This window comes from Peromyscus californicus, unplaced genomic scaffold (assembly GCF_007827085.1).
Source record: "Peromyscus californicus insignis strain IS unplaced genomic scaffold, ASM782708v3 Scaffold_14__1_contigs__length_90479793_seg_2, whole genome shotgun sequence".
Classification (NCBI taxonomy): Eukaryota; Metazoa; Chordata; class Mammalia; order Rodentia; family Cricetidae; genus Peromyscus; species Peromyscus californicus.
The window spans coordinates 77,157,518-77,184,490 of NW_026294436.1; the positions used below are offsets into that span (position 1 = coordinate 77,157,518).

Genomic DNA, 26,973 nt, shown 5'->3' on the forward strand with positions numbered 1-26,973 from the left:
CTCATGTGGACTAATGTCTTGCCTCATGTGCTCTTTCTTTTTCTTTTGAAACAGATACTAATTTTGTGTTGGGGAATGCCCAGATAGTGGACTGGCCTATTGTGTACAGCAATGATGGATTCTGCAAGCTCTCTGGCTACCACCGGGCGGAAGTGATGCAAAAAAGCAGCGCCTGCAGGTACTGTGAGTGCAGCTCTCTGGGGAGTGCGGAGGGTGTTTCTGGGAAACAGGAAGATTGGTCTTTGTTTCTGGTGAAAGTTTATTGCCATGGCTCCTGTAGTTTGTGCATGTGCTGGGAAAACCAATGGAGATGTAGAACACAGTTCCTAAAACCGACAAATCAGCAGTCAGTAAGATGGGGAATGGAAAACAGAAAAATCTATATGATGTCTCAGTTAGGGTTTCTATTGCTGTGAAGAGACACCATGACCACGGCAACTCCTATAAAGAAAACATTTAATTGAGGGTGGCCCAATTACAGTTTCAGAGGTTCAGTCCATTATCATCATGATGGGGAGCATGGCAGCATGCAGGCAGACATGGAGATGGCTACATCTTGCAGGCAACTGGAAGTCCACTGATTGTTACACTGAGGGAAGCTTGAGAAAAAGAGATTTTAAAGCCTGCCCCTCACAGTAACACACTTCCTCCAAGACCACACCTCCTAATAGTGTCACTCCATTTAGGGGCCATTTTCTTTCAAACCACCACTCCCTGGCCCCCAAAGGCTTATAGCCATATCATAATACAAAAAATGCATTCAGTCCAACTTTGAAAGTCCCCATAGTCTATCACAGTCTCAACAATATTTCAAAGTCCAAAGTCTCTTCTGAGACACATGGCAATCCCTTAACTGTAATCACCTATAAAAATCAAAATCAAAAATCATATCACATACTTCCAACATATAATGGCACAGGATATACATTACTATTCCAAAACACAGGGAAGGGAACATAGTGAGGAAATGCTGGGCCAAAGCAAGACCCAAAACGAGCTGGGCAAACTCCAAACTGCATATCCGTGTCTGATGTCAAAATGCTCTTCAGATCTCCAACTCCTTTTAGCTTTGCTGACTACAACACACTTTTCTCGTGGGCTGATTCCACTCCCTGTTAGCAGCTCTCCTCAGCAGGTATCCCATGACTCTGACATCTCTAACATCTTGGGTTCTCCAAAGCAATCCAGGCTTCATCTTCACAGCTTCACACGAAGGCCTCTCTATTAGTCCTCCATTCAGGACTCATGCTTCCCTGACACATGCTTGGCTTCAGTGGCTATCCTTTGGCACGGAGGTAACTTCTATAACCTGTTTCTTCTATCCTTAACTCTAAAGTCAGAACCATGTGGCCGAAGCTGTCCAGTTCTGCTGCTTACTGGGGCTGGAACATGACCCCCCCCCCCCCCCCCCCCCCGTTTAATTACATCTTCACCAGCTTTCTGTATTCTTTCTCTTTAGACTAGGCTGGTCTCAGACTCAGAGATCCACGAGCCCCTGCCTTTCCAATGCTGGGATTAAAGGCGTGCACCAGCACACCCGGCTCTAAACTTTTCTTTAATTCCTTTCCACAAGTTGGAAACTTAGCTGGGTGAGATCTTACCCTGAGGTCACCACTCCCTTTATTCCATTTCTTAATCTGTTTATCTCCTTGAACACAGGACTTAGCTCCCGTTACACTTCCTGGTGCTTCTTTTTTCCTCAAATATTTCTCCTTGCTCAGCTTGCTCCTTTCATTATAAATCTTCATTAGAGTTAACACTAGTAACCACATGACAGAGTCTACACTTGGCTGTTTTGAGATTTCTTCTGCCAAATGTAATTAATCCAAAACTTTTCACTCTAGCCTCAAGCAGACTCTTTGGACAAGGACGAAATGCAGCCACTTCCTTCACCAAAATATCACAAGAACAATCTCTAGGCAACATACTAAAGTTCTCTGAAACCTTTTGAGTGAGCCCCCCACAGTTCAGATAACTCCTAGCACCACTGTCTTCCATGCTCCTACTAGTGTGGCCCATCAAGCAGTGCTTAAAGCATTCCACTGGTTTCCAAACCCAAAGCACCAAAGTCTAAATTCCTCCAAAGGAACAAATGGTCAGGCCTATAATAGCAATACCCCAGTCCCTGGTACCAACTTCTGTCTTAGTTGGGTTTTTTATTGCTGTGAAGAGACACCATGACCATAGGAATTCTTATAAAGAAAACATTTAATTGAGGGTGGCTTGTTTACAATTTTAGAGGTTCAGTCCATAATGAGCACGATGAGGAGCATGGTGGTGTGCAGGCAGATGTGGTGCTAGAGCTGAGAATACTACTACATCTTGCAGGCAACAGGAAGTCAACTGACTGTCACAATGAGGGAAGCTTGAGCAAAAGAGACCTCCAAGACCACCCCCACAGTGACACACTTTCTCCAACAAGGCCACACCTCCTAATAGTGCCATTCCCTTTGGGGGCCATTTTTTTTCAAACCACCACAGATGTGAACTCCAAAGTTTATGAGGTTTAAATAGAATTAATGTAAATTTTAGAAAATTAAACAATTTAATGTAAATAAAAATGCAGCTTTTGATGATTACATTACAAAATTTTTAATTAGTTAATTAAATCAGGACAGCCAAGTAGCTCAGGCTGGCCTCAAACTTGCTAAGATAGCCAAAGATGACCTTTGAGCTTCTGGTACACTTGCCTCAGACTCCCAAGTGCTGAGGTTACATAGAGTGTTTGCCAGTATGCCCTGTTTATGCCAGTCTGGGAATTGAACCCAGGGCCTTGTGCTTGTTAGGCAAGCAAATACTCTACCAACTGAGTTACATCCCCAGCCCAAATTTTTAAAACTTTATGAACATTTTATAGGGAGTAATTCCAAGGTAAGGCCTCATTCATAGATCTTTTCCTCAGCCAGAATTCTTTAGAGGAGAAGCCATCCTGTGTCATTTTCTCTGTTATGTGCACAGCTGTGTGTTTGATACAAATACCTCAGTGCCCTTGAGCCTGGATCTTAGAAAAGCTGTTTTCAAGGTGCTGGCTGGCATGCAACCTGGACTCTGCCAGGCATCCCTCTGAAGTCCTGCCTCATCTTGGCTCAGCACAGCCTCTGGATACCCCCAACCCGTCTTCTGTGGTGTATTCATGGAGTGGAACCATCATCTAAATTAAGAAGCAAACTCATCATGGAGTGTGGAGATGTCTGCCCTGCCTTGTGTTTTCATGTATTAGATCAGCCACACAACTGTTGGCAAACTGTTAAATGTTTAGACAATATTTGAATTTTGTTAAATTCTAGAGTGTTGAGCCTGATAAGTGGACAGTTTGACCTTTCTTACTGTTACAGATTTGGAAATCATGTGTCTAGTGTTCGTGGATGTCCTGCATTCTCTGTGTGCTGTTTTCTGTCCATCTCCATCTGCAGATTCACAGCTGACACACCTCAAGAGTTAGCTTCACTTTTTACATGGCCAGAGCGGTGTTCCCCCTTTTCCTTATTGGCTGCAATGCCTGTAGGACAACGGAGGCATTCCCTTGATGACTTGGCCAACTTTTCTACATTTCTAAGCAATTTATTCAGGTGTAACATCCAAGAACTCCCCTCCTGTCCATTCCCACTGCATTCCTGGTGGATCAGGCCTGATCTTTTTCTTATTTCTGCACACTAGACATTTGCGTTCTAATGTCCAGTAAAGGAAATGTTCACCTACTAGTGAGCTACAGCTTGGAGAAGTCTGTGAGCCTCATACAAATGAATGTAACTCTGCACCTCATCTGTGGGGACCCAGATGCGGGTTCTGCTTGCCTGTGAGGAGGCTGCAGCTTGGGTAGCAGCACTTCCTTTAATGAAGGTCGCTGGTCCAGGAAAATGAGAAAGAAGCCATCTTGATCCCAGGTCGGCATGATTTAGTCTTGATCGGTTCTTCTTTGTAGAGATGTTTCCCAGCTCCCTTTTCCATTTTCCTGGCATCTAGGTTGTAAGTACAGTTCCAGAGCCTAAAGCACTACATGAACGTCAAAGTGCACACAGTCGGCTACACCTCTCAGTGGCTAGCAGGAACATAGATAGAATGACAAAGACACACCAGAATCAGAAAATCAGCACCAAGGACTCTTCTCCTCTGCTTGAACCCCTCCCATGCCCTCCTGCTAGTTATAGGCTAAAATGTCCATTACCTTCATAGCCGAGAATCCGTAGTCCCGTCTACCATCTCCATGTTGTCTATGACTGTTTGTAGTCAGTCACGAAACTGACGCACACCCAGGTTCTGGAATGACCGTTCACAATTGTAATTATCACATGCCAGGAGCCTTCCCCATGAAACAGAGGGCCTGGTGTGATAAGGCACTCATTCTTCTATTTCTGGATCTACTGATTTCCCATGTATGTCTGCCATTAGAGGCTTAGTTTTTAGGGGCAAAAATGGAAAAATGGAGGCTTTTTTTAAAAAAAAACAACACAGTCAAATCAACAAGTCTTTACTTCAATTCAATTAATATTTTCACTTTGTGTACATGTGTGTTTATATGTGTATGTGTGTGTTCATGTGTGTTTATATTATGTGTATGTGTTTGCATGTGTGTATGCATATATGTGTGTGTTTGTGAATGTTTGTGTGTGCATGTATGTATGTGTATTTATGTGTGTATTATAGGACGAATTGCTAAACGGTCTTATTAATAAACAAAACCCAGAGCCAGACATTGGGGTAAAATCTGAGAGATCAGAAAAACAGAAAGAAGCCAGCCACGTTCTTACCACTTGGAAATCCTCAGCCAAAGAGACCTAGTTCCTGTATACCCATGCCTATGTGCCTGTCTGTTCTGCATCTCACTTCCTCTCTCTGCCCAGCTACATCACTTCCTGTCTGTCTGTGCAGACCTCCAGACCTCTATGGTTAGTGCTGGGATTAAAGGTGTGTGCTAACATAGCCTAACTTCTATGTTTACTATAGTGGCTGGCTTTTTCCTGATCCTCAGATAAGCTTTATTAGGGTGCACAATATATTGGGGGACACAATATATCACTACAATGTGTGTGTGTTCAGTGCTTGGTGTGGAACAGATATTGAACATGCGCTTGCAGACAAAGGAATACTTGCTGAGTTGCTAATGAGCTTTTGGGTTGACTTTCAGTTTTATGTATGGAGAGCTGACCGACAAGGACACGATAGAGAAGGTGCGCCAGACCTTTGAGAACTACGAAATGAATTCCTTTGAAATCCTGATGTACAAGAAGAACAGTGAGTATCAGACAACTGCAGCTCTCCTTCTGTGTGCTGAGAGTGGAGAGTGGTTTTTCCTCTTTCCCATCATCTAGGTACCGGAAGTAATTGTGTGTCACTAACAATTAAGACTTCATCTGTTTTCCCCCTGAGTTAGAGTTTTTCCTCTTGGTTCATTTATGAATTGCTGGTGGAAGGCGCCAGTTCTCCTGTTGACCCCGAGGCAGCGCTAACAGCAGGGCATGGCGCATTTGCCTTTGTTTTGGCCACAGTTACTTCCACCAAGTGTGTAATGAAGTCCGTAGCCATGCTCAAGTGTAGAACTTGTTTTTCTCTTAGGAGGCGTCTTGCTTGGCAGAGTGAGCTACCCCAGGAAGCGAGGAAGGTGGAGCATGCGACAGGGCAGGACTCCTTGGTTCCGTTGGGGAGTTGTGCTATAGATCAAACCCAGAGATCCGTGTGTGCCAGGCAGGCATTCTACCAGCTGAGCTATACTCCCAGGCCCCTGGTTCTGTTTCTAAGAACTACTTTGTTTATAAATAATTCTATTCTTCGATTGAGGAAGATACCTCATGTCACCCTCTGATCTGCTTCACACCTGTGTACACACGTGTGCACCTACACACATGTATATACACACAGGTAAACATGCATACACACAATCCTGCTTTTTACAACCGTAGGGTTGGTTGGTTATTGGTTCAATAACATTTCAGGAGTGGCTCAGATGGGGCACTAGGGTGTGTGTGTAGGTGGTGGTATTCCAGGTGCAGTGATTGACAGTTGGCTTTGGAAAGCAAAGGGTATCTGGAAGAAGCTGGGGCTCTTTCCTGTCAGTGTGGAATGCTGGGTCAGGCAAATGAGGGGACTGTTCCATTGGTGGTCATGCAGATGTCGCTCTGGTCATGAGCAAATTCAACAGCACTGTTCCTGCAGCTTGTCCTCACGCTAGCTTAGTGGTAGCTCCCCTTTCTACCCCTCTGTTAGCAGGAGGAATGAGGCAAAGGATTTCAAGGGGCTCTAGGCTGGTCCTTCCAGGCCACAGCTCTGACCAGGAGCATGCCCACAGCAGTCTTCTTATGGAGGAGGCATGGGCTGCACATGTGCCCTGAGCTAATAGAGTAAAGGTTGTGGTTTTCTACACTGGAGCCTTTATGTACTGAACAGTGTGACTTGCCCCAAGGTACAGAACACTAATTGGTAGGCTTATCACATAAAGAATGCCTTGCTTTTCTGTTTGCTTCAGTTTTAAAGCCTCATTAGACTATGCATTCAGCTTGTCCAAATTCAACTACACGTTTGAAAGAAAAGGGAAAGAAAAGGAGACAAAGTTTAAATTGTTAAGTGATTTCACTTTTATTTATTTATTCTATGTGTTTTTCACATCATGTATCTTGATCCCATTCATCCCTCATCCCTTTGCATCCACCCTCCACCCCTGCATCCCCCTCCCCAATAAAACAAAATTCAAGAGAAAAAAAAAAGGAAGGGAAAATGAGAAACATAAAAAAAGGGAAGAAATTAAAAATCTCGTAATGGAAATTGCAGTATGACCCAAGTCACACCATATACCTCTTTGTCCATACATCTCTACTTGCAAGTGTTCATTGCAAAGAGTCGTTGGTCTGGTTCGAGGCCCCTGGTCTCCACTACATGTTTGATGCTGGGCCCCTAGGACTCTTCTGGGACATCCCAATACTGCCCTGTGTTTTGGAGATCCTGCAGCTTTGGGTCTGCAGGTCAGGTCCCTTCACATGCTCCAGCAGATCATAGATGGGGTGGATGTTGGGGTGGGCCAAGTCACAACCTGGGTTTTGGGCCTGGGCAGTGGTAGGGTTGGTCCACCGGTTGGGAAATAGGGACAGCTCTCCCATGGTCACAGTTTTGGGACTGGCTCACCTACACCTGCGCTAACAGTGTTGGCTCTATTGTTAGCACCAGTGAGACTGAATTGCTTTTCTTCCCATCTGTCCTTCTCAGGGTCTTATTGCTGTGAAGAGACACCGTGACTATGGCAGCTCTTACAAAGGAAAGCATTTAATTGGGGCTGGGTTACAGTTCACAGATTTAGTCCATTATCATCATGGCGGGAAGCATGGTGGCATGCAGGCAGACACAGTGCTGGAGAGGTAGCTGAGAGGGCTACATCTGGATCTGTAGGCAGCAGGAAGAATGAGTGAGCCAGTAGGCCTGGCTTGAGCTTCTGAGACCTCAAAGCCCACCCCCCAGTGACACACTTCCTCCAACAAGGCTGCTCCCCCAATAATGCTACTCCCTATGAGTTTATGGGGCTATTTTCATTCAGACCACCCCTCTATTCATTAAAATCACCTTTTTAATGTTACATGTTCAGATTCTAGGTCTTTCTATTCTGTTTAATTCTAGCGATTTTCCCACTGGTATTTATAAGCCTTTTAATGTTTTTGAGCATGTATGTGTGTACATGCCTGCATGTGTAGTGTGTATGGGTGTGTGTGTGTGTGTGTGTGTGTGTGTGTGTGTGTGTGTGTGTGTACATGCATGTGCTCATGGAGACCAGAAGCTGATGTTTGGTGTCCCCCTTGTTCGACACTTTGTTTGCTGAAATAGGGGCTCAGATTGCTCTGGGGATTCCCTGTCTCTGTCTCCTGAGTGCTGGGGTAAAAGTGCTTTGTGTGAGTTCTGGGACCTGAACTCCAGTCTTCATATTTGCTTGGCAAGCTCTTTACCCTCCAAGCCAGGTGGACAAGCTCCTCGGAGCATTGTGACTTTTCTTTCTCTTTCTCACATGTTAGTGTTTATGGGGATCTTCTACTCATAGGCACCTGCTGGGGGATGTCTTTCTGTACACTGTGAATATATGTTGTTCCCACTGGTTAATAAATAAGCTGCTTTGGCCTATGGAAAGGCAGGATAAGAGCCAGGTGGGAAATCCAAGGAGAGAGACAGGAAGGAAGAAAGGCAGAGGCAGAGAGATATGAGCCTGCCAACAAGATGTCAGCAGACGGGTAATGCCATGGCCATGTGGCAACATATAGATTAATAGAAATAGGTTGATTTAAGATGAAACAGCTAGCTAGCAAGAATTCTTCGCCATAGACCATACAGTTTGCAATTAATATTAAGCCTCTGAGTGATTGTTTTATAAGTGGCTGCGGGACTGTGGGGTCAGGCAGGACCGGAGAAAACTTTGACTACATGCACCAGCTTTTTGTCCACCCTTTTGGGGAGCTGAGGGTGAGTAGCAAAAGGCTTCAGTGGGGTGGTTGGGGGCGTGTGTGGGGTTTTGTATGTTGGGAGATGGGTTATTCTGATGCTTTTCCATCTGTTGGTTGGTCGGAAAACCTGGCATCCCTAGAGTGCTGTATCTTTTGTCATGTCACTGCATACTCAGGAGGCTGTGCGGTTTTCTTGCAATAATGGTAATTATTGTTGAATGAGCTAATTCAGCAAATATTATGTGCTCACTCTTATGCTGGCCTATTAATTTCCTCATTTTTCAAACAAGAAAATCAAGAAACCTTACCTCTGAGTAAAAGCCATGCAACTCTGGCCAGTGTCTGCTCACCCCGCACCTGCCACCCCACAGTGTGTGTATGACTCCATATTTGAGGATGGTTGGTAGCTGCGTCTCTGAGCTTGGAGCAGCTGTGCAGTTAGAGATGCCCAGGGACAGGTGTCCTGCAGCAGTACCACTGGGCCAGTGCTTGCAGAAGGAGCTACTGGCCAAGGGGCTGTTGGTTCCCACAGGCAGCTCAGCCCTGACAGTAGCTGAGCTGAGACCCTCACAGGAGACACAGCTTCTGCCTTTCAGGAATGGGTGGAGACAAACATAAGTCCTGAGACAGTCATATTTTGTCCATTTTCTAAATGGCTCATCTTTTCTTTATTCTGTGAAAGAGCTGCTGATGTGTTGTGGCTATCAATCTCAAATCAAACACACATTGAGGGCTGTTTTCCATATTAAAATTCTCTTTTATGTTTAGGAACTTAAAAAAAAAACACATAGAAATGAAAAAAATTTTGGAGACAGGATCTCACTGTGTAGCTCCAGAGGGACTGAATCTCACCCTGTAGACCAGGCTAACCTCAAATTCACAGAAATCTGCCTACTTCTGTCCCTAGAGTGCTGGGTTTAAAGGTATGCACCACAATGTCTGGCAGATGTGAATTTTTTTTCATCTGTTTTTTTTCATGTTTCTGAGTTTTTTTTTGTTTTTTTTTGTTTTTTTGTTTTTCGAGACAGGGTTTCTCTGTGTAGCTTTGCGCCTTTTCCTGGAACTCACTTGGTAGCCCAGGCTGGCCTCGAACTCACAGAGATCCACCTGGCTCTGCCTCCCGAGTGCTGGGATTAAAGGCGTGCGCCACCACCGCCCGGCTATTTCTGAGTTTTATAGAAGGTTTTCAGGAACTTTTTTCCTCATCCAAGTAATAAAAGTACTCTTCATTTTCTACTCCAAATAGTTGCGTTAAAATATTCTTTAGAATATTAAACAATTTGGAATATTTTTTATATATTATGTGAGGTTAGTATTTAAACTGATTTTATGTATTGCTCATTGAATTGTCACAGTATTGTTTATTAAATAGTTCAGTTCTTCTTGATTTGAAATTCCCTTTTCTTCTTTTGTTTCTGTGTGTTCATGTGTGTGCTGGTGTATGTGTGCACTTGTGTGCACATGCTTGCTTATTTGTGTGTGTACTTGCATGCATGTGAGTATGAATGTGTGTGTGTGTGTGTGTGTGTGTGTGTGTGTGTGTGTGCGCGCGTGTGTGTGCAGGCCAAGGGACAATCTCCATGTCATTCTTTCGGAGTCATCCACCTTGTATTTTGAGACAGGGTCTCTCATTGGCCTACAGCTTCTTGAGCAGACTGGCTGGTCAGGGAGCCCTTGAGAGTTTCCTGCCTCTGCTTCTCCAGTGCTTGGATTACATATGTGAACCACTATGGCCAACTCTTTCAGATGGGTTGTGGCGATTGAATTCAGATGCTCACATTTGTATAGGCTTCTCTCCTGAGCCCTCTCTGCAGCTCCACCCTTTTCTTTATACAGTAAATCCTCATATCTGCCTGTGTGTTTCTGTCTTCTTGATCTTCTGCTGTGTGAGTGGGTGCAGCACCCACTCTCTTGGGCTTTCCATGCTTACTACAGGGTTAAAGTTACAGTAGCTATCCCCCCTCACAGCACTGTGAAGCTTTCCATGCTTACTACAGGGTTAAAGTTACAGTAGCTATCCCCCCTCACAGCACTGTGAAGCTTTCCATGCTTACTACAGGGTTAAAGTTACGGTAGCTATCCCCCCTCACAGCACTGTGAGGTATAAACTGTATCCTGTCAGAGCCTGGCTCATTGCAAGTACTCAGTAAAGGATGATGTTTTCATAGTTGTTTGTCTTGCAAACAGTGCCAGTGATGCTTAATTATTACAGTAGGTAGTCACTGTCGCTATCTTTTGTCCCCTAAGGCCACCTTTATTTTTCTATTTGAGTTGAAATCCAATTTATCAAGCTCTTAAGAAAAGCACACCAAGCCCCACCGTGACTCTGACAGAAATCGCATTTTATTTATACATTAAGCAGGAGGTCTGACTTCTTACCCGGTTGTACTGTCTTATCTACAAGCAGCTCCACTCTCCAATTACTTAGGTTTTATTCTATGTTCTTTAACTATGTGGAGTCCTAAGCATTGATTTTTCTAGCCCCCCCCCCTCCCGTGGTTAAGGCCCTCTCACCTCAGAACAGGGCGAGTTTCCTCAAACACTTTGAGATACATTTTCTTTTAAGTCCTTGAAACAGCCCCAGGGGATTTCAGGCGTGAGAAGAAGAATTGGAAAGGAAGAAGGAAAGGGAAGTGGTGGCTCTGAACACCCATGCATTACGTATGTTCATTTTTACCTGATCCTTGGAAAGTTAGTTATCCCTGTTTTGTGTGTGGGTAATTGATGTTGAGGGAAACTAAGTTGCCATGACCAGGGCTCATAGTTAAGAGAGAAAGGATTGAGACTTGGGCTTGGGGAGGCCACTCCCCCTGCCCCATGCCGCCTCACATTTCTGCATTCAGCATTTGTCTTAGTTGAAGTTAACCCCAGACCAAATGGTCTGTTCCTGGGCCAGGCTGCTTTTCCTAAGTCCCGTTTCTGGACCTAGCAGCATGGCCAGCATGATGGAACCCTTCCCAAGAGCTGGCCAACATAGGTTGGTCTGTTCTGCTGTTGTTTAACATGATCTGATGCCCAGAGGTCTGGTTATATAGAGTACCTGGGGGCGGGCCTTAAGGAAGAGTGATGGAGGCTCAGACATCTCTCATACATCCAAGCCTTGTGTCTTGTTTCCTGGCTACCAGAGTTGAGGATGTGCCAAGGGCAGGCTAAGTGGTAGGGGATATGACTTCCTTAGGGATGAGGATCAGAGTGAATAGAGAAAGGTGTCTGACCTGGAACTTACCTCCTATTGACCATTTTTGGCTGCGAATGGACCCCTCTCCCAGCAACAGCAGCTGCCTCCCCATCAGCCACTCTGTCAGGTACTACCTTCCTAGGTTTGTACATCCACCTTCCTCAGACACAGAACGGGGCATCACACGCTTACTCTTTTCTGTATGTGCATATCTGGGCTCATCGCTAGCCTGAATCATGATGGAATAGTCTTGCTGCAGTTCTGGGTTCTGAGACCTCTGGAGTTTGTCTGCTCTGACCTCTGCCAGCAGGAAGATCAATCCAAGAGCCAAAAGGGTCCTGACTCTCCTTAGGACCTCCAGAGAGGGAGATGTGAGATTGGATGGTGGGGGTCCAGACTCTAGAATGTTCATGTTCACTTGAAGCAATTCTTTCATCTATTTAGAGTCTGAAAGATGGCTCACTAGGTCAGTGGTTCTCAACCTGTGGGTCATGGCCCCTTTGGGGGTTGCATATCAGATATCCTGCATATCAGGTATTTACAATTCATAACAGTAACAAAATTACAGTTATGAAGTAGCAACGAAATACTTTTGTGGTTGTGGGCCACCACAACCTGAGGAACTAACTGTGTCAAAGGGTCTCGGCATTAGGAGGATTGAGCACCACTGAACTAGATGTAAATGCTTTGCTGTGAGGAGGATGGGTTGAAATCTCTGGTCTGTACTGGAGGACTCCCATTCTTGCTGGAGTATTTCCAGGCGTGGAAAGTTGATCTGTTCCACTTGCTTTCTTAGTGATAGTTTGGGATGGAGGAAGGCCTGAGTGTCTGGGAAGACACTGCCGCAGAATTGATGTCTTTGACACATCTACCAGCAATGACTACCTGGTACAGAACAGGCCACTGGATGGGCACGCAGGGTAGTAAGACAGAGAAAGTAGGTCGAGACTCCTGTCCATAGACTGGACTATGAGCTATTTAAGGAACTAGTCCTCAGTTATTAATGTTTTTTATTTTTGGTAGGGGGACAATTCCTTGTCCATTATCAGAACAACTGAGATATAGGAATCAAGAGATAGAGATGAAAATGTCACTGTTATGACTGAGAAAGCTAATCCTGAGGGTATGGTTTGTATCTGTGGGAAAGTTTTCTAAAAGTGACCCTGCAACACACAGACTTATCCACCTGCCATGGGGAGCACCCGAGAATCCTAGGCCTCTCCTCCCATCAGCCGTCACTCTGGCCTTTGCATTTCCTCCCACCATTTTTAAAGCAGGGGAGCAGAATGGAGCAGAGTTCTTGTCTCCTGAATTACCAGCCCACGAGGAAAGGCCTTGGGGGTCACATGGAAAGATGTCCCTCCAAAGGAAGCTGCACACCAGGAACAGGAGGTTCCTGCCTCCTTACTAGCCCTGGGGACCACCTCAAGATGAACTCTATGGCAATATGAACTTTTGATACCAGCTATCTATTTAGACAGAAAGGAAATGATCAGAATGATATGTGTTTAATCAGGGAGCATTTATTTCTCGAAATGACAGTGAGCGGAACTGGGCAGAGAGAGGCATGCAGCTTATACAGATGGCGCTGCTGAAATGTAGGGAGTTCTTGATGAGCCAGAGCTCTGGAGAAGGGACAGAGGCTCCCCAACATGATGGGTGCGGTGGTTCTCAAGACCTCAGAGGAGTGGGTTCTCACAAGACTTGGCAGTTGGGATATAAACAGGCAGTGCAGCCCTACTGAATGTGCCCTGAGGCATCGGGCCCAGCTGCTTCCTGCAGGGCAGGGGAGGAGGCTCTGAGGACTGGAGCCCTGTAGGAAGTGGGGCTAGGAGGATGGGAGGTGAGGCTCCTGGTCCCCACATGGGTGTGGCTCCTCCCATCTGGTTTCTTTGCAGCCAAGAGAAGGTGTTTTCCTGGCCTGTTTGCTCTGTGTTGTCGGCTAGACTACGGCCAGATGTGGCTTGGTGCTGCTGCACTCTTTCCGGTTTATTTTTGCTTGCTTTGGTGCAGAAGGTTTCAGGTCCCACAGGTTCTGCAGAGGCCCCCGAAAATGCAGGTACCGAAACCTTCCAAAAACAGTGGACAATTCCAAGGTCATGTTTTTTTTCTTGGTTTTGAAATGCTGTTCTTCTGAACTGTGGATTTTCTTTCAAAGTGTGCTTTTCTTAGGGTGGCATTATAATCCACTGGCTTTCTCAGAGCATCCCAGATCTGACAGTTAAAATTATGCAGAGGGGAGGAAGATGAGCATTAACCATGGATGTGTATTTCGGTAACCAAGATTTAGGGGTGACATATTTTCATTTGATCTGTTTTCTGACTGCTTATACATTTTAGGGTTATTCATACTTACACAAATTCAGCTTTTGGCCCATGCTTGCTCAAGCATGTGCACAGGATGATAGTTTCACAGGCTGCATGTGGACAGTGGGACTCTTCAGCCAGGGACAGAGTCTGTCTGTGGTTGGCAGTATCCACCTCGGCCTGCACTTTTTACTCTTACCCTGAGCTCTCAGAAGTCTTTAGTTCTCTGTACTTAAGTTTCTTCCATGAGTGCTGGTGAGATTTTCAAGCTGCTTTCTGTTTGATGAGATTTCAGACTCTGTGACAATAAGAAAGTCCCTGCTGTGTGGTCACTCTGTAAGTTTTCATCCCAGCAAGAAAAAAGAGACTGTGAGATATGCCCGTGCCTGAAGTAACAGTGAATTAGTATTTGTATCTGTTCACTCCCAAGTCCTTGATTCTCCAGGACCTCAGATGAGGATAGCAAACAGGTGACCACCCTTTTGATGTTCCTTTCAGGGACACCCGTGTGGTTTTTTGTGAAGATCGCTCCCATCCGGAATGAACAGGATAAAGTGGTTCTGTTCCTGTGCACATTCAGTGACATAACAGCCTTCAAGCAGCCCATTGAGGACGACTCGTGCAAAGGTTCGTAATTCTGGCTTGTGCAAGTACATTTATACGTTTTTTCCTCTGTGCAAGTACATTTATACGTTTTTTCCTCTGTGCAAGTACATTTATATGTTTTTTCCTGTGCAAGTACATTTATACGTTTTTTTTCCCCCTGTGCAAGTACATTTATGTGTTTTTTTTTGTCCTGTGACTCTTGATTTTGAGGTTGCCAAGGCAATCTTGTGCAGAGATCAAGACTTAAATCTTAGTTTGTGTCGGGTATTATGTTATTCTGCAGTGTGCTTGGGGAAGAGAGAGACAGAAAATGTTGTTTGGTAAAGCATTTAGAAATTAACTCTTTCACAGTTACAGTTTGATGACAGGAAGCAACCAGGCACATCTGACTAGGACACTTCCAGGTGTCCTTCCCTTTTCCCTCCATCCCTCCCCTACTGGAGATTAAACGTGTGGCCTTGTGCATGCTAGGCAATCGCTTTCCCACTAACCTATTGCTCTTGACAGGTTTTCAAGGTCACCCACATGCATAAGCATGGCCATGTTTATGACGTCCATGTATATGTCTTTGGGTCTGACTTGTAGATTGTTGCAGCCTCTTCAGATTAAAACTAGAAATCAGACAATGATGAACCTGAAAGGGGAGATGCCAGGAAAACCGAGATGTTGGTAAAGGATTGTGTGTTTGCCATGGTTTTGAAACCAAAATATGCGCTGAATTCATTCATTTGAACCATCACACAATTAGGAAAAAGTTAGATATACTCATACACCCAGCACCAAGCTCTGAATCCCATGTATGAACCCCATAATGTGACTTATGTGTGTCTGGTCGCATTGAGTCTGTGGCTGGTTAATTGATTTCAAATGTGGCATTAGTGAGGCCAGGGACTCGAGCAACATTTCTGTAGGGGTCTTTGATCAGCTGCATGGCCTTAGATTTTAGTCAGATTGTAGGTGTGCATTGTTTGGATAACAGTGGAGGCTTTGGAAAGGAGATGGCAGGTTGGAGTCTGAGATCACAGGGTATCAGAGTACTTCTTTCACCCCCTCTCCTTCGGTTTGCACTCAGTTAACCAAGAACCCAGCAGCTGTTTCGTGTTGCCAGGCTACCTGGCTCTGTGGTTGGCTTTCTGCTCCAGAGCTGTGCTGTTGAGGATCCCTGGGCTGCAGCTGAGAAATGCCAGTGGAGTCCAGGGGAGAGGCAGGCTGGGGCATGTCACCCTGGATGTGACAAAGACTGTTAAATGAGTGTCATGGGGGGGTGGTAAGAGGCACCAGTATGTGCCCTGGTCTGTGTCTCTGAGGGTGTTTAAAATAGCGTCACATTTAGACACATTTATGGAGTTCAGATCTCAGCGCTGTGTGCACCGGCGTGTGCCACCCTTCTCCAGGGTGTGCAGTTCACAGAGTCAGTTGCAGACAGACTCCTGGTTAAGACCCCGCAGTGTCTCCCTTTCTGGAGTCTTCCTCTCCTTTCAGACATCTCACTGCCTTGTTTCTAGTTTTGATTTGAAGATTCCTTAGAGTAGCAGATAGTGTATGGTGAAAGGCTTAGAAAGGCTGTTTGCTTCTTTTAACCTAACAAACGCAAAAGTGATGTTTTAAGGGAATTCAGCTATTTTGACAATTATTTTTCAAGTGTTTATTTGAAAATTTAAAATAACGTGGTTTGGTCATGTCAAATGTTTTCTGCTGTGATCTAGTGGTATGTGATGATTATTATTATTGTAGGAAAGGCATAGCCTTCTGAGTGTGTTTCTTATCTGGCTCATAAGTATCTACTTGATTCTCACAAAACCTGAAAGAAGTGATGAATCAGAGCGATAGTGTGAGGCTTGTTTGGGTTTATTTTCCAAGAATCATGTGCTCCACTTACTTAGCCTGACCTGCCCCCACGGTGCATCTTGTTGCTGATGAGAATCTCGGTGCACTCTCTCCCTCCCTCCCTCCCTGCCCACCTCTCCCTCCCTCTTAACTATTTCCTATTAGCCAAAGTAACTTCTTGTTGTGTATTAATTCTTATTGTCAATGAAATAACATGAATAACATGTGGCTATTTGTAGATAACTTAGAACACACACACACACACATATATATATAACACATATTTACATATAGACACCTGTGCATATGCAGAAACATACTTGCATACATATACACACATGCATGTACATATGCATATACATATGTACACATATACACATACATGTGTATATACATGTACACATATATGTATAAATACATCTACATGCTCACACACATTAGCTTTCAATACGAGAATACTGGTAGGGATCCCAGCTTAATGCCACCTCAAAGACATGACTTTCTAAGTCCAATGCTGGGTGATGCTTCTGCTTTCCTGGCCCACTGTGGTAGCACGGTGATATGCTCAGGACAAAGTCAGATTTTATATTTGTCCTTTTATGATGGAAAGGCCTGGGAATTGGTGTGATCTGATTCAGATGGGAAAAGTGCTGGCATGTGGCTGGATTGCTCTGGCTTGCCCTTGCTTTCTGGATATACTCTTGGTTATTTTCAACTGATCCTGCGGGGTTCACAGTTCAGTACCACCGTCAGCATCTCCCTGGGCCTGTTTAGAATTCAGCATGAGCTAGAATGGAAGCAAGAACGCAATAACATGCAGAAAACTCCCCAATAGCCTCGGGGTGTTCCTACTATCTGATTAGCTTTTTTAACTCACGTGTGTTCAAATCGTGTTTCAAATTACTTGGCTTTGATCCTGTGCTTCACGTTTTGAGTGCCTGGGTGGTGTGGGTATATCCGGAGAGTGGTTGAGGAAGCCTGCCTGTGTCTAACATCTTTTCTCTGAACAGCTAACTCAACAAAAGGCCAACAACTGGATATTAGAGAGTTGACCATTCTGGTGTGGAGCCCGGGCGCTGAAGCTGGGCTCTGGGATGCCTCCTCAGCCCCTCTTCACTCTCAGCTCCCACTTCCATTTCACTCTGCTATCCCCTTGACTAATAAAGTGCCACATGCATGTCACTGAGCAGGGACTGAGAGTCAGCAGGGGTTTCTGTCTGGTAGCGGGTGGGTGGGCTATAGTGAGGCTAAGATGAGGATGCATCACGCTCGGCCGATGGGTCTTTATCTCTTTACTTCTTTTATGGAGGGCAGGCAGTATGGCTTTTGCTTTCCTCTTCTAAGCTGAGAGGCTGAGTGTGTGGGGAGAGGAGTGCGAGGCTTTGACCTTTGACCTTCACCTCTGCATTGCTCACGAAACTTGAGTCACCCTCTTCTTTCCTTGAAACTTGTGGCAAAGGTGCAGACTCACTGTGTGTTGAACCTTACAGTCGGAAGTGAGCCTGACCAAAGGGGGAACTCCAGAGAGGGTTTTCTAAGGGCCGGGATTAGAATACTGGAGGATGAGGGCTCCTCCCAGTGCTGACGGATCATCTCTGCCCAGGGGATAATGGGAAGGTCATTAGTGAGTGAAGCTGCTGATGTAGCCACTGTAGACTTTTTCATGTTTGCACACTGATGGGGAAAAGACTGGAGTGTTGCACACTGGCCACTTGTGTGGGTTCACAATTCACGGACATACAGGCAGTGGTTCGTGCTGGCCACCTGTGCATCCGCTGCTCAGGGTCAGCGCTGCTCTAAGTTGAAGGAGAAACTGTCTTTGGCGGAGATTTTAAAAAGCACATCCCACTGAGCACCGTCAGTAGTGGTGTCCATGGGAAGATGTCAGCACCCTCTGCAGCGTCTAGGCTGTCCCTCCTGCTGACTCCAGTGAGGCTCCAACCGTCACTGTGCACCAGGTCTGAAAGTCACAGAGTTCCGCGTCTCTCTTCCTAGAGTGGGGTGTGGGGGATGAAGGTGCCACTGGTGTCCCTTAGAGCATGGTGCTTCTGAGTGAAGTCAGCTTAGAGCTGATCTACTGTTCTTGTTGTATTGAGCAAAGCTTATCAGATGAAAAATTCTAAAGGTCATAAAAAGACCAAGCCGTTCTCCCTAGTCTGACAGTCCTCTGGATTCTAGATCAGTCTTGGGAAGGTGCTCCACAGTAAAACTTAGAAGATGAAGTTTCTCAGAAGGCACCAACATCTCAGCATCACACATGATAATAGTTGCATGCTCTGTTTATTTGCTGTGAGCCCCATGTACATGTGTATGGAGAGCCTGGTCTTGAGACCTGACAAGCTTTCAGAGGTCTCATGGGTCAGCACAAAACCTTGATTCAGATGTTGTCTGTTGAGTGTTGGAATATTGTATCTAGGGGACTTTAGGGCAGCAAGGATCATGTAGACTTCTTAGATTCTCTGAAAACACCTGCACGCTATGACCTTCCCCCTCCCCACACTGATCAAATCAGCCAGTGCCTTCCTTCACACACCCAGAAGTCGATCATTCATTTCTTGGTCTTGGAGAAGACAATGCAAACCTGGCTAGTGGCATCATTTACAAACTCCACTTTGCAGCTCAGTTGCTGCAAGATCAGAGGATGGAGGAGTTGAGACTAGCCTGAGGCAAGTCACCCAAGGCAGAGAACCATCTCCATCACCTGGTGTGAGTCAGTGAAAGAGCCTTGAGCAGCGAAGTCTGGACTCGACACTTGCTCCAATGTCGGTGCACTGGCCTCCTCCTTATGTGTGTAAAGTTCCTGACACCTGCCCTGCTGTGTCAAGGCTGTGATCAGAATGGACCTCAAGTATGTTGGGAAAACAAGTTGCTGCCCCAACCTCAAAACTTCAGGGTGAATTGATGGACTCATGGGAGCTCCAGAGGACACTGGGCATTGTCCTGTGGTATCGCTGGGTGAGAATGCCCGTGTTCTTTTGGTGTATGGCTGACCTTGTCTCTGTGCTCTTCTGCCTGCTTCAGGTTGGGGGAAGTTTGCTCGGCTGACCAGAGCTCTGACAAGCAGCAGGGGCGTCCTGCAGCAGCTGGCCCCTAGTGTACAGAAGGGAGAGAATGTCCACAAGCACTCGCGCCTGGCAGAGGTAAGGTTGGCATAGCCCACCAGCCTCACTTCCTGGGGGGGTGTGGGCTGGTATGCTGGTGTCACTTTGTGGGGGCATGTGGGCTGGTATGCCAGTGTGAAGGGGATCCCTGGGGGCCCCCGCCACCTTCTTGGCTGGGATTTGGTTTGTCTGGACTCTATAACTGTGCTCTCTATTCTGCTTTGGTCATCACACTTTGCTGTGTGTGAAGGCAGGCTAGAGACAGCCTTGGATTCAGACTTGCGTGTGATTACAGGTTTAGTTACTTTTCTCAGGACACAGTAAGGAGCTGGAATTGCCTTTTATTTGTAAAGGAGGCCTTTAAAAAAACAAGTCATAGATGATTTTGTTATTTTAGTAATACACACTATTCAAGGAAAACATAATATGAGAATCAAAAGGAAGAGAATCTTTGTGATCTCTGGCCATGTAGCATTATTTGGTGCACATTTGATGCTTTCCTTTGGACACATCCTACTTCCTAAAGAGGAAGAACTCCACATTTAACATTTACGGGGTTGAGATGTACCTGAGAATGACCATGTCTTCCTTTCTTTACTTTATATATCCATGAATCCTTCTCAGGTTAGTAAATGTTCTTGAAGTTGTTGATTCGATAACCTCTGAAGTAAGGAGAATCTGAAGTGGTGGCATTCTCCCGTTTGCTGGGATGTGTGAAGGGCTGGAAGTCACGAGAAGTGAGAAGTACCTGTCAGGGTTAATGCACCCTCATCTCCATACACCACCTTCAGTCAGGCCTGGTCTTCAGATTCTCCGTGAGGTGAGGGTGGGACCTTCTCAGGACACATCATGCCTCACTCAGCAAACCTCTGTGTCAGCCAAATGTGTCAGCACAAGCTCTCCATTTGCTCTGAGAAAGCCAGCCAGCTTTTGAGCATTGGTAAAGGTATGGCCCTTCTGACCTAACTTCTGGCTTCCAGTTTTCTTAAGGGAGAAGTTCCCAGCATGCTAAGCTCTAATGGGTGTCCTGCACATATGCAGTGCATGTTGGGTAAGCCCCAGGAGCTCTTGTAGCTTTTGCCAACAACTTTTTTGTTGTGTTTGTTGTACAGGGATAATCCCAGGCTTAGAACCACAGCTAGCACTTAATAGCTGTTCAGCAGTGTTATTTAATTTATAGAAATTAATTTAATGAAGGGAAGAAGGAAATGACCTAGTGTTTTGTCTACCTGTCTGTTCCCTTGATTCCAAAATGAGGCAAGAATCTGGGACTCATCCCAGGGCAAGCTTCCGCTAGTGGCTTGCTGATTTTATGGACCTTTTCAGAGTACTAGCTTTCGGTTTTTGCTGATTTTTCTCTGTTGACTTTTTGTCTTCCATTTTATTGGTTTCTGCCTAGATTTAGCTATTTATCTTAGCCTTCTTACTTTTTTGGTTTTTCGAGACAGGGTTTCTCTGTGTAGCTTTGCGCCTTTCCTGGATCTCGCGCCGTAGACCAGGCTGGCCTTGAACTCACAGAGATCCGCCTGCCTCTGCCTCCCGAGTGCTGGGATTAAAGGCGTGTGCCACCACCGCCCGGCAGCCTTCTTACTTTTGATTTAATTTTCTCTTCTTTGTCTAGTTTCTTAAAGTAGATGTTTAGATTACTGATTTTGGTCTTTCCCTCTATCGAAAGATAACTTTTGATAAATTATAGTCTTAGTTAAATTTTTATATACTCAGTTAAAATACATCTTCATTTATTTATTTGTGTGTGTCTGTGTGGGTGCATGCACCCATGCACACTCAGAGGTCAGAGGAGGACATCGGGTGTCCTGCCATATCACTCTCTGCCTTATTCCTTTGAGACAGGGTCTCTCACTGAACCTGGAGCTGGGCTGGTGACCAGCATGTCCCAGAAGCCCTCCTGCCTCTGCCCCAGGCAGTGCTGGGGCTACAGGTCAGTGCGTGCGTGGCCACACCTGGCTTTTTATATGGGTGTTGTAGATTTGAATTGGGGTCCTCAGGCTTGCAAAGCAAGTGTCTTACCCACTGGGCCATCTCCCCAGCCCTCCTCGTAGTTCTTCTCGGAGACTGAGATGCTGTGTAGCTGCGCAGCATTGTTAAATATCCTTGGAGAGCTGGCCCCTGACTAAAGCTGCCTTTATCCTTGATACAGTTGTTTTCTCCGAGTCTGGTCTGTTGGAAACGAATGTCGTTACCTCGCTTTGATTTGATTAGCGCTAGCACGGCACACCCTTCCCCATCTCGTCTCCATCTCATATTTAATACGGGGCTGCAGATAGCGTGCGGCTGGATTTTTTTTTTTTTTTAAACCAGTCTGGCAAGCTGTGCTTAACGTGATTATGAAGCTCAGGCTGCTGGCTGTCGTGTTGGTACTTCTTCTCTGTTCACTGGCCTTGGTTTTCGCCCCTGTGGTGTGGTCCGCTCTTTTTCTTCTTCTTCTTCTTTTTTTTTTTTCTTGAGACAGGTTTTCTCTGTGTAGCTTTGTGCCTTTCCTGGAACTCACTTGATAGCCCAGGCTGGCCTCAAACTCACAGAGATCCGCCTGGCTCTGCCTCCCGAGTGCTGGGATCAAAGGCGTGTGCCACCAACGCCCGGCCCTTATCTTGTTTTTTTTTTTTTTTTGGTTTTTTCGAGACAGGGTTTCTCTGTGTAGCTTTGCGCCTTTCCTGGAACTCACTTGGTAGTCCAGGCTGGCCTCGAACTCACAGAGATCCGCCTGGCTCTGCCTCCCGAGTGCTGGGATTAAAGGCATGCGCCACCACCGCCCGGCCTTGTTTTTAATTGGACATTTTTATATTTCAATTTTGGATCAGATAAAATGTGCTTCCTTTGTGTATGAGTGTGGTATATGTATGTGTCTATGTGGGTGTGGGTGTGGGTGTGTACCTATCTAGGGAGGCATGTTCGTGTGTATGTATGTGTAAGGTAGAAGTCAAAGTCAGGTGTTGTCCTCGATCACTGTGTGTGGTGTTTTTGAGGCAGGGTCTCTCCCCGAATCGGGAGCTCACTGACTCATCGAGGCTGGCTGGCAGTGAGCACCAGGAACTCACCCTCTCTGCCTCCACTGAGATCACAGGCATGGCACAAAGCACGCAGCTTTTTTGTGAAGGGGCTGGGGATCCGCACGCAGGTCCTCAGTGTTGGGTGAGCTATCTCCACAGCCCTCAGTCTGCTTCTTTTAATTCTTTCTTTAGTGGTTGCCCTCAAGTCTGTTCATATGTTCACACACTGTACTGCTTCATGGACAGTGGAAATACGTTCTGATAACAACATAGCCCCGTGTTCCAGTCCATGGGCCATTGCTTTCCTTCATGTCCTTTATAAATGTACATCTACATGCACATTGTCACTGTTATTTCTACTACATGTCTGTATGCATGTATGTCTGGATGTATGGCAGTCAGAGGACAACTCATGGGAGTCAGTTCTCTCCCTCTGCCACGTGGATCCTAGGGATCACACTCAGGTCATCAGTGGCCAGTGCCTTTACCCTCTGAACAGTCTTGCCTACTCATGCTGCTATTATTTTGGTTAAACTTCTATGCTAGGTTCCTAATAATGACAAAATGGAACTCACTTGCCTTGGCTCTCTCTCGGAGAGTCTTCCTGCCTTTGAGTATGTCTGGAGCAGGACCTGAACCATTTACCTTCTTTGTAGTGAGCTCCACCTCCTCTGGTACGTTGTGTGACACCCAACTACTAGCAGCACGTTCACTTGATCTTTCTTTGTCTGAGAAAATCTCCATTTCCCCTTCACTTTGGGGGGTGATTTCATGGGGTGCAGATAGATATGTAGGTTGGTGTGCATTTTCTGTCTGCACACTTTGGTTTTGAGATGTTGGGGCGATCCTTATCTTTATGTCTCTGAAGGTTAGTGTTGATTGTCAGCTTGATAGACTCTAACTTCCCCGGGGAGGTCTGTGGGGGATTATCTAGATTGTGTTCATTGACATGGGAACCTGTCCACCGTGGTGGGCATCATTCCCTGGCTGGGATCCGGCTGTGTTAATGGGAACTGGGCAGCAGCGGGCACCCAAGCCCTCTCTGCTTCGTGATTATAGGAGCCGCGTGATGAGCGGCTTTGAGCTCTCGCTGCTGTCTTAACTTCGCTGGCTCTGTAGACGGTGCATTTGAGCTGGGAACCGGAATAGCCCTTCTCCTCAAGTTGCTTTGGTCAGAGCATTTCATCACATTGGAAAAGACGCTAAGACAGTTGGGCAATAGTTTATCTATGGCTCCTTTCATGGTTGTTGTTGCTTTTGATATTTGTGTGGTTTAATGTGGCATGCCTGGGTTTGTCTTGTTTTTGTGGCAGCATCCCGCTCCTGGTTGCTGAGATCTGTGGTTGACTCCAGTCTGGTGAAGCCTCAGTGCTTAGTATTCCTGGCACTTCTGTGTTTACACCTTCAGTACTTGTCCTGGTTTTTGGATATTCTACTTTGTTTTTTCAGTCTTTCTCCATCCTTTGCTTTCCAGCTTCTAGTATTTCTAGTGGTTTGTACTGAAGCTCAGAGATTTGGGTTTACCTCTGCTGAATCCTGACTCCTAACGATCTCGTCAAATTGGTTTTCATTTTGGTTATTGTGTTTTCGTGATAGTTAGTCTTTCCATTTGGCTCTTTCTAGACTGGCCCTCTCTGAGTTCACACTGCCCATCTGCTCATGCATGCTGTCTGTGTTATCCACCAGCCCTTAGTGTTTTAATCATGATTGCTTTAAACTCCCAGTGTGATAGCTGGGTCGGATGTTTGCTCTGCCTCTTCAAAATGGGCCTTTTCCTTTTTTATTTTATCATATATTTTTTTCTTTCTGGCTTTTGGTTAAAAGCAGCCATGGCTGACTAGGAATAAGGAACTCAAGGAAAGGTAAATGTCTATCAGCCTTAGTGAGGCAGCCTACAGCGGGAATGGGGAAGTGTCCTGCATTTCCCGACTTCAGTCGTTTAGTGAGCCTGGACCATGGACTGTGCCCTGCAATGGCTGTGTTACAGCCTCTCCTTCTCTCTTAGGAGGCTTAGGATGAGGAGAGAGTGGTGCTGTTGGATTTTTCCTTCCAGGACCAGCAAAGCCCAGCCTGGTGAAGTGGTTTCCCTGGAGCTCAGGCCTTGTTGAGAACAGTCAGAGCAGAATGGCCCCTGTCTGTCCCCTCTTGCCAGACAGGTAGAGGGATTTTCCTCAAATGTTCCTTAAGGAGGAAACACTCAAATGTAAAGGTCTGTGACTGGGTCCTACTGGAGTGTTTAATTCTGCCGAGTCCACCTAGCAATAGCAGTTCTCCTGTGGCAGTCTGGGTGGGCTGCCAGTTTTATTCCCTCCAGCAGCGGAGTCTGCTCAGGCTATCTTCCCTGGCAGATGGCGACTCATGCAGTCACCTGGGTCTTCACTTCTCTGGTGAGGTAAGAGGGACGCCTGACTTCACAGACATGCAGTTTTGCTGTGCTCTGAGGACCCAGTAAGGACTTCCACACTTCCCATGCAAGGCTGGAAGTCAGAAGAGCCTGTGATGCTTGTAGCAGGATGCCGAGGATGGTGTTCTCCTCAGCCTGTAGTTTCTCAGTCAGATGTCATTGGTAAAAGAGGAAAAGGAGCCCAGGGAACTCCCTCCTGCCTCTGGGGGAGCAGACACAGTGTACCGGGCGCAATGGCAGCCTGTATTTCAATGAGCTGTGTATGTTGTTCCTGTCTCTGAGCTCACTCAGCCTCTGTTCTCACTGTTGTCTTTATTCACATTCCCCTTGCATAGACTCTAAAACAGGAGGTCCACCAGGGGCCAGGCTCCGTGTGCCTCACCACTTTCAGTGCGCTAAACGCCTTGGGTGGGTTTATAGAGCAGGAATCTGGGGCAAGGGGAAGTGTGCTGACTTTTCTGAGGTAAGGGGAAAGGGTGGATTGTAGTTTAAGCATGAGGCTTATCTGAAAAGCCAGGTGCATGCTTGTGATCCCAGAGCTGGGGAGTAGAGATAGATAGATTCCTGGGACTTGCTGATGAGCTAGCCTCACCTATTGTCTTAGGGTTTCTATTGCTGTGAAGAGACACCGTGACCACAGCAACTCTTATAAAGGAAAACATTTCATTGGGGCTGGCTTACAGTTCAGAGGTTTAGTCTGTTATCATCATGATAGGAAGCATGGCAGTGTGCAGGCAGACATGGTGCTGGAGAAGGAGCTGAGAGTTCTACATCTTGAGTCACAGGTAGCAAAAAACAGACACACTGGTCAGACTTGAGACCTCAAAGCCTGCCCCCACAGTGACACACTTCCTCCAACAAGGCCACAGCTCTAATAGTGCCATTCCCTGTGACCAAGCATTCCAACACATAAGTCTATGGGGGCAATTCCTATTCAAACCACCACACCTACCAAGTGAGGTCCAGGCCAGGGAGAGACTCTGACTTCAAAAAAACCAGGGTAGGAGCCTAGAAAGATGGGTCAGCTGTTAAGAGCATCTGCTGCTCTTACTGAGGCCCTGAGTTTGGTTCCTAGCACCCACATTAGGAAGCTTACCACTGCCTGTTACTCCAGCTCCAGGGGATCTGACACCCTCTCCTGGCCTATGTAGGCATCTGCATATGTGCATAAATACTTGCATGTACATGCATGCACAAAAACAATCCACCCAAGGTCTGTCCGATTTTAACCCAACTTGTTTCCCACTTGGGGCCATTTCTTCTGGATATGATCTCTTCCCAGCCCTGGGCTACATTTTGTACCAGAGTGTGCTGATGACTTCTTTCATCTTGTGACAGAATTGTTGACAGAAACAACTGAAGGGAAGAGGGATTTATTTTGACTCAGGGTTCAGGGTGCAGAGTCCATGGCAGGGAACGAACAGTGGCTGGGGCAGCCTGTGCCTCTGGCAGCGGGAGCACAGGTCAGCTTGCTCCTATTTCTCAGACCAGGAACCAGACAGAGAGCCCGGATTGGAACCGGAGCCCAGTGTATAACTTCCTAAGAACTGCCTTTCAGCAGCCTGCCTTCTCCCTTTACACTCACCTCCTAAAGACTCCACACCCTCCCCAAACTGTGCCACCAGCCAAGGATCAAGTGTCTGGACACATGAGCCTGTGGGGGACATTTTACATTCAAGCCACAGCCCAGGGTGACTAGGTAAATGCTCTGGCTTTAGCTGCTAGGGGCCTATGAGTTCCCTCTTCTTGGGGGCAGGAGACTACATTTACCTCCTGCTCTTAAAATGATTTTATGTTAGTGTACAAACTGTGCTGGGGTCCTTTATCACAAGCAGGAGTCCCTGACTGCAGAAACTGAGTAATGTTAAGGGGAAAATGGTGTTGGGCAGGGGAAGCTCAGCTCAGAGAGGGTCCTTCAAGTAGGATCAGAGTGCCAATCTGAGGGGTTCCATGGGGGCATGTTGGGCAGGAATGTTTCCCAAAGGGACACTTTCTTGTTCAATCACTGGCCCTTGTTCACCAGAAACTTCCTGTCATTTTGAACTAATCGCTGGAGGCTATCAGCTAACCATTCTCCCTGTAGCTGAGCAGAGCATCCATGAACACGAGTGTGAGGGGGATCTCTCGGAGT

The 26,973-nt window shown here is 46.2% G+C and overlaps 1 protein-coding gene across 2 annotated transcripts in view; it reads left to right on the top strand.

Moving 5' to 3' along the window:
- Kcnh1 (potassium voltage-gated channel subfamily H member 1) overlaps window positions 1-26,973 on the top strand; it is a 322,774-nt gene that overhangs the window by 27,229 nt on the left and 268,572 nt on the right. For both annotated transcript variants that reach the window (XM_052738048.1, XM_052738049.1), the window contains exons 2-5: window positions 55-178; window positions 5,126-5,232; window positions 14,395-14,523; window positions 19,351-19,469. In XM_052738048.1, the coding sequence (XP_052594008.1) occupies window positions 55-178; window positions 5,126-5,232; window positions 14,395-14,523; window positions 19,351-19,469 (479 nt within the window). The remainder of the gene's footprint in view (window positions 1-54; window positions 179-5,125; window positions 5,233-14,394; window positions 14,524-19,350; window positions 19,470-26,973) is intronic.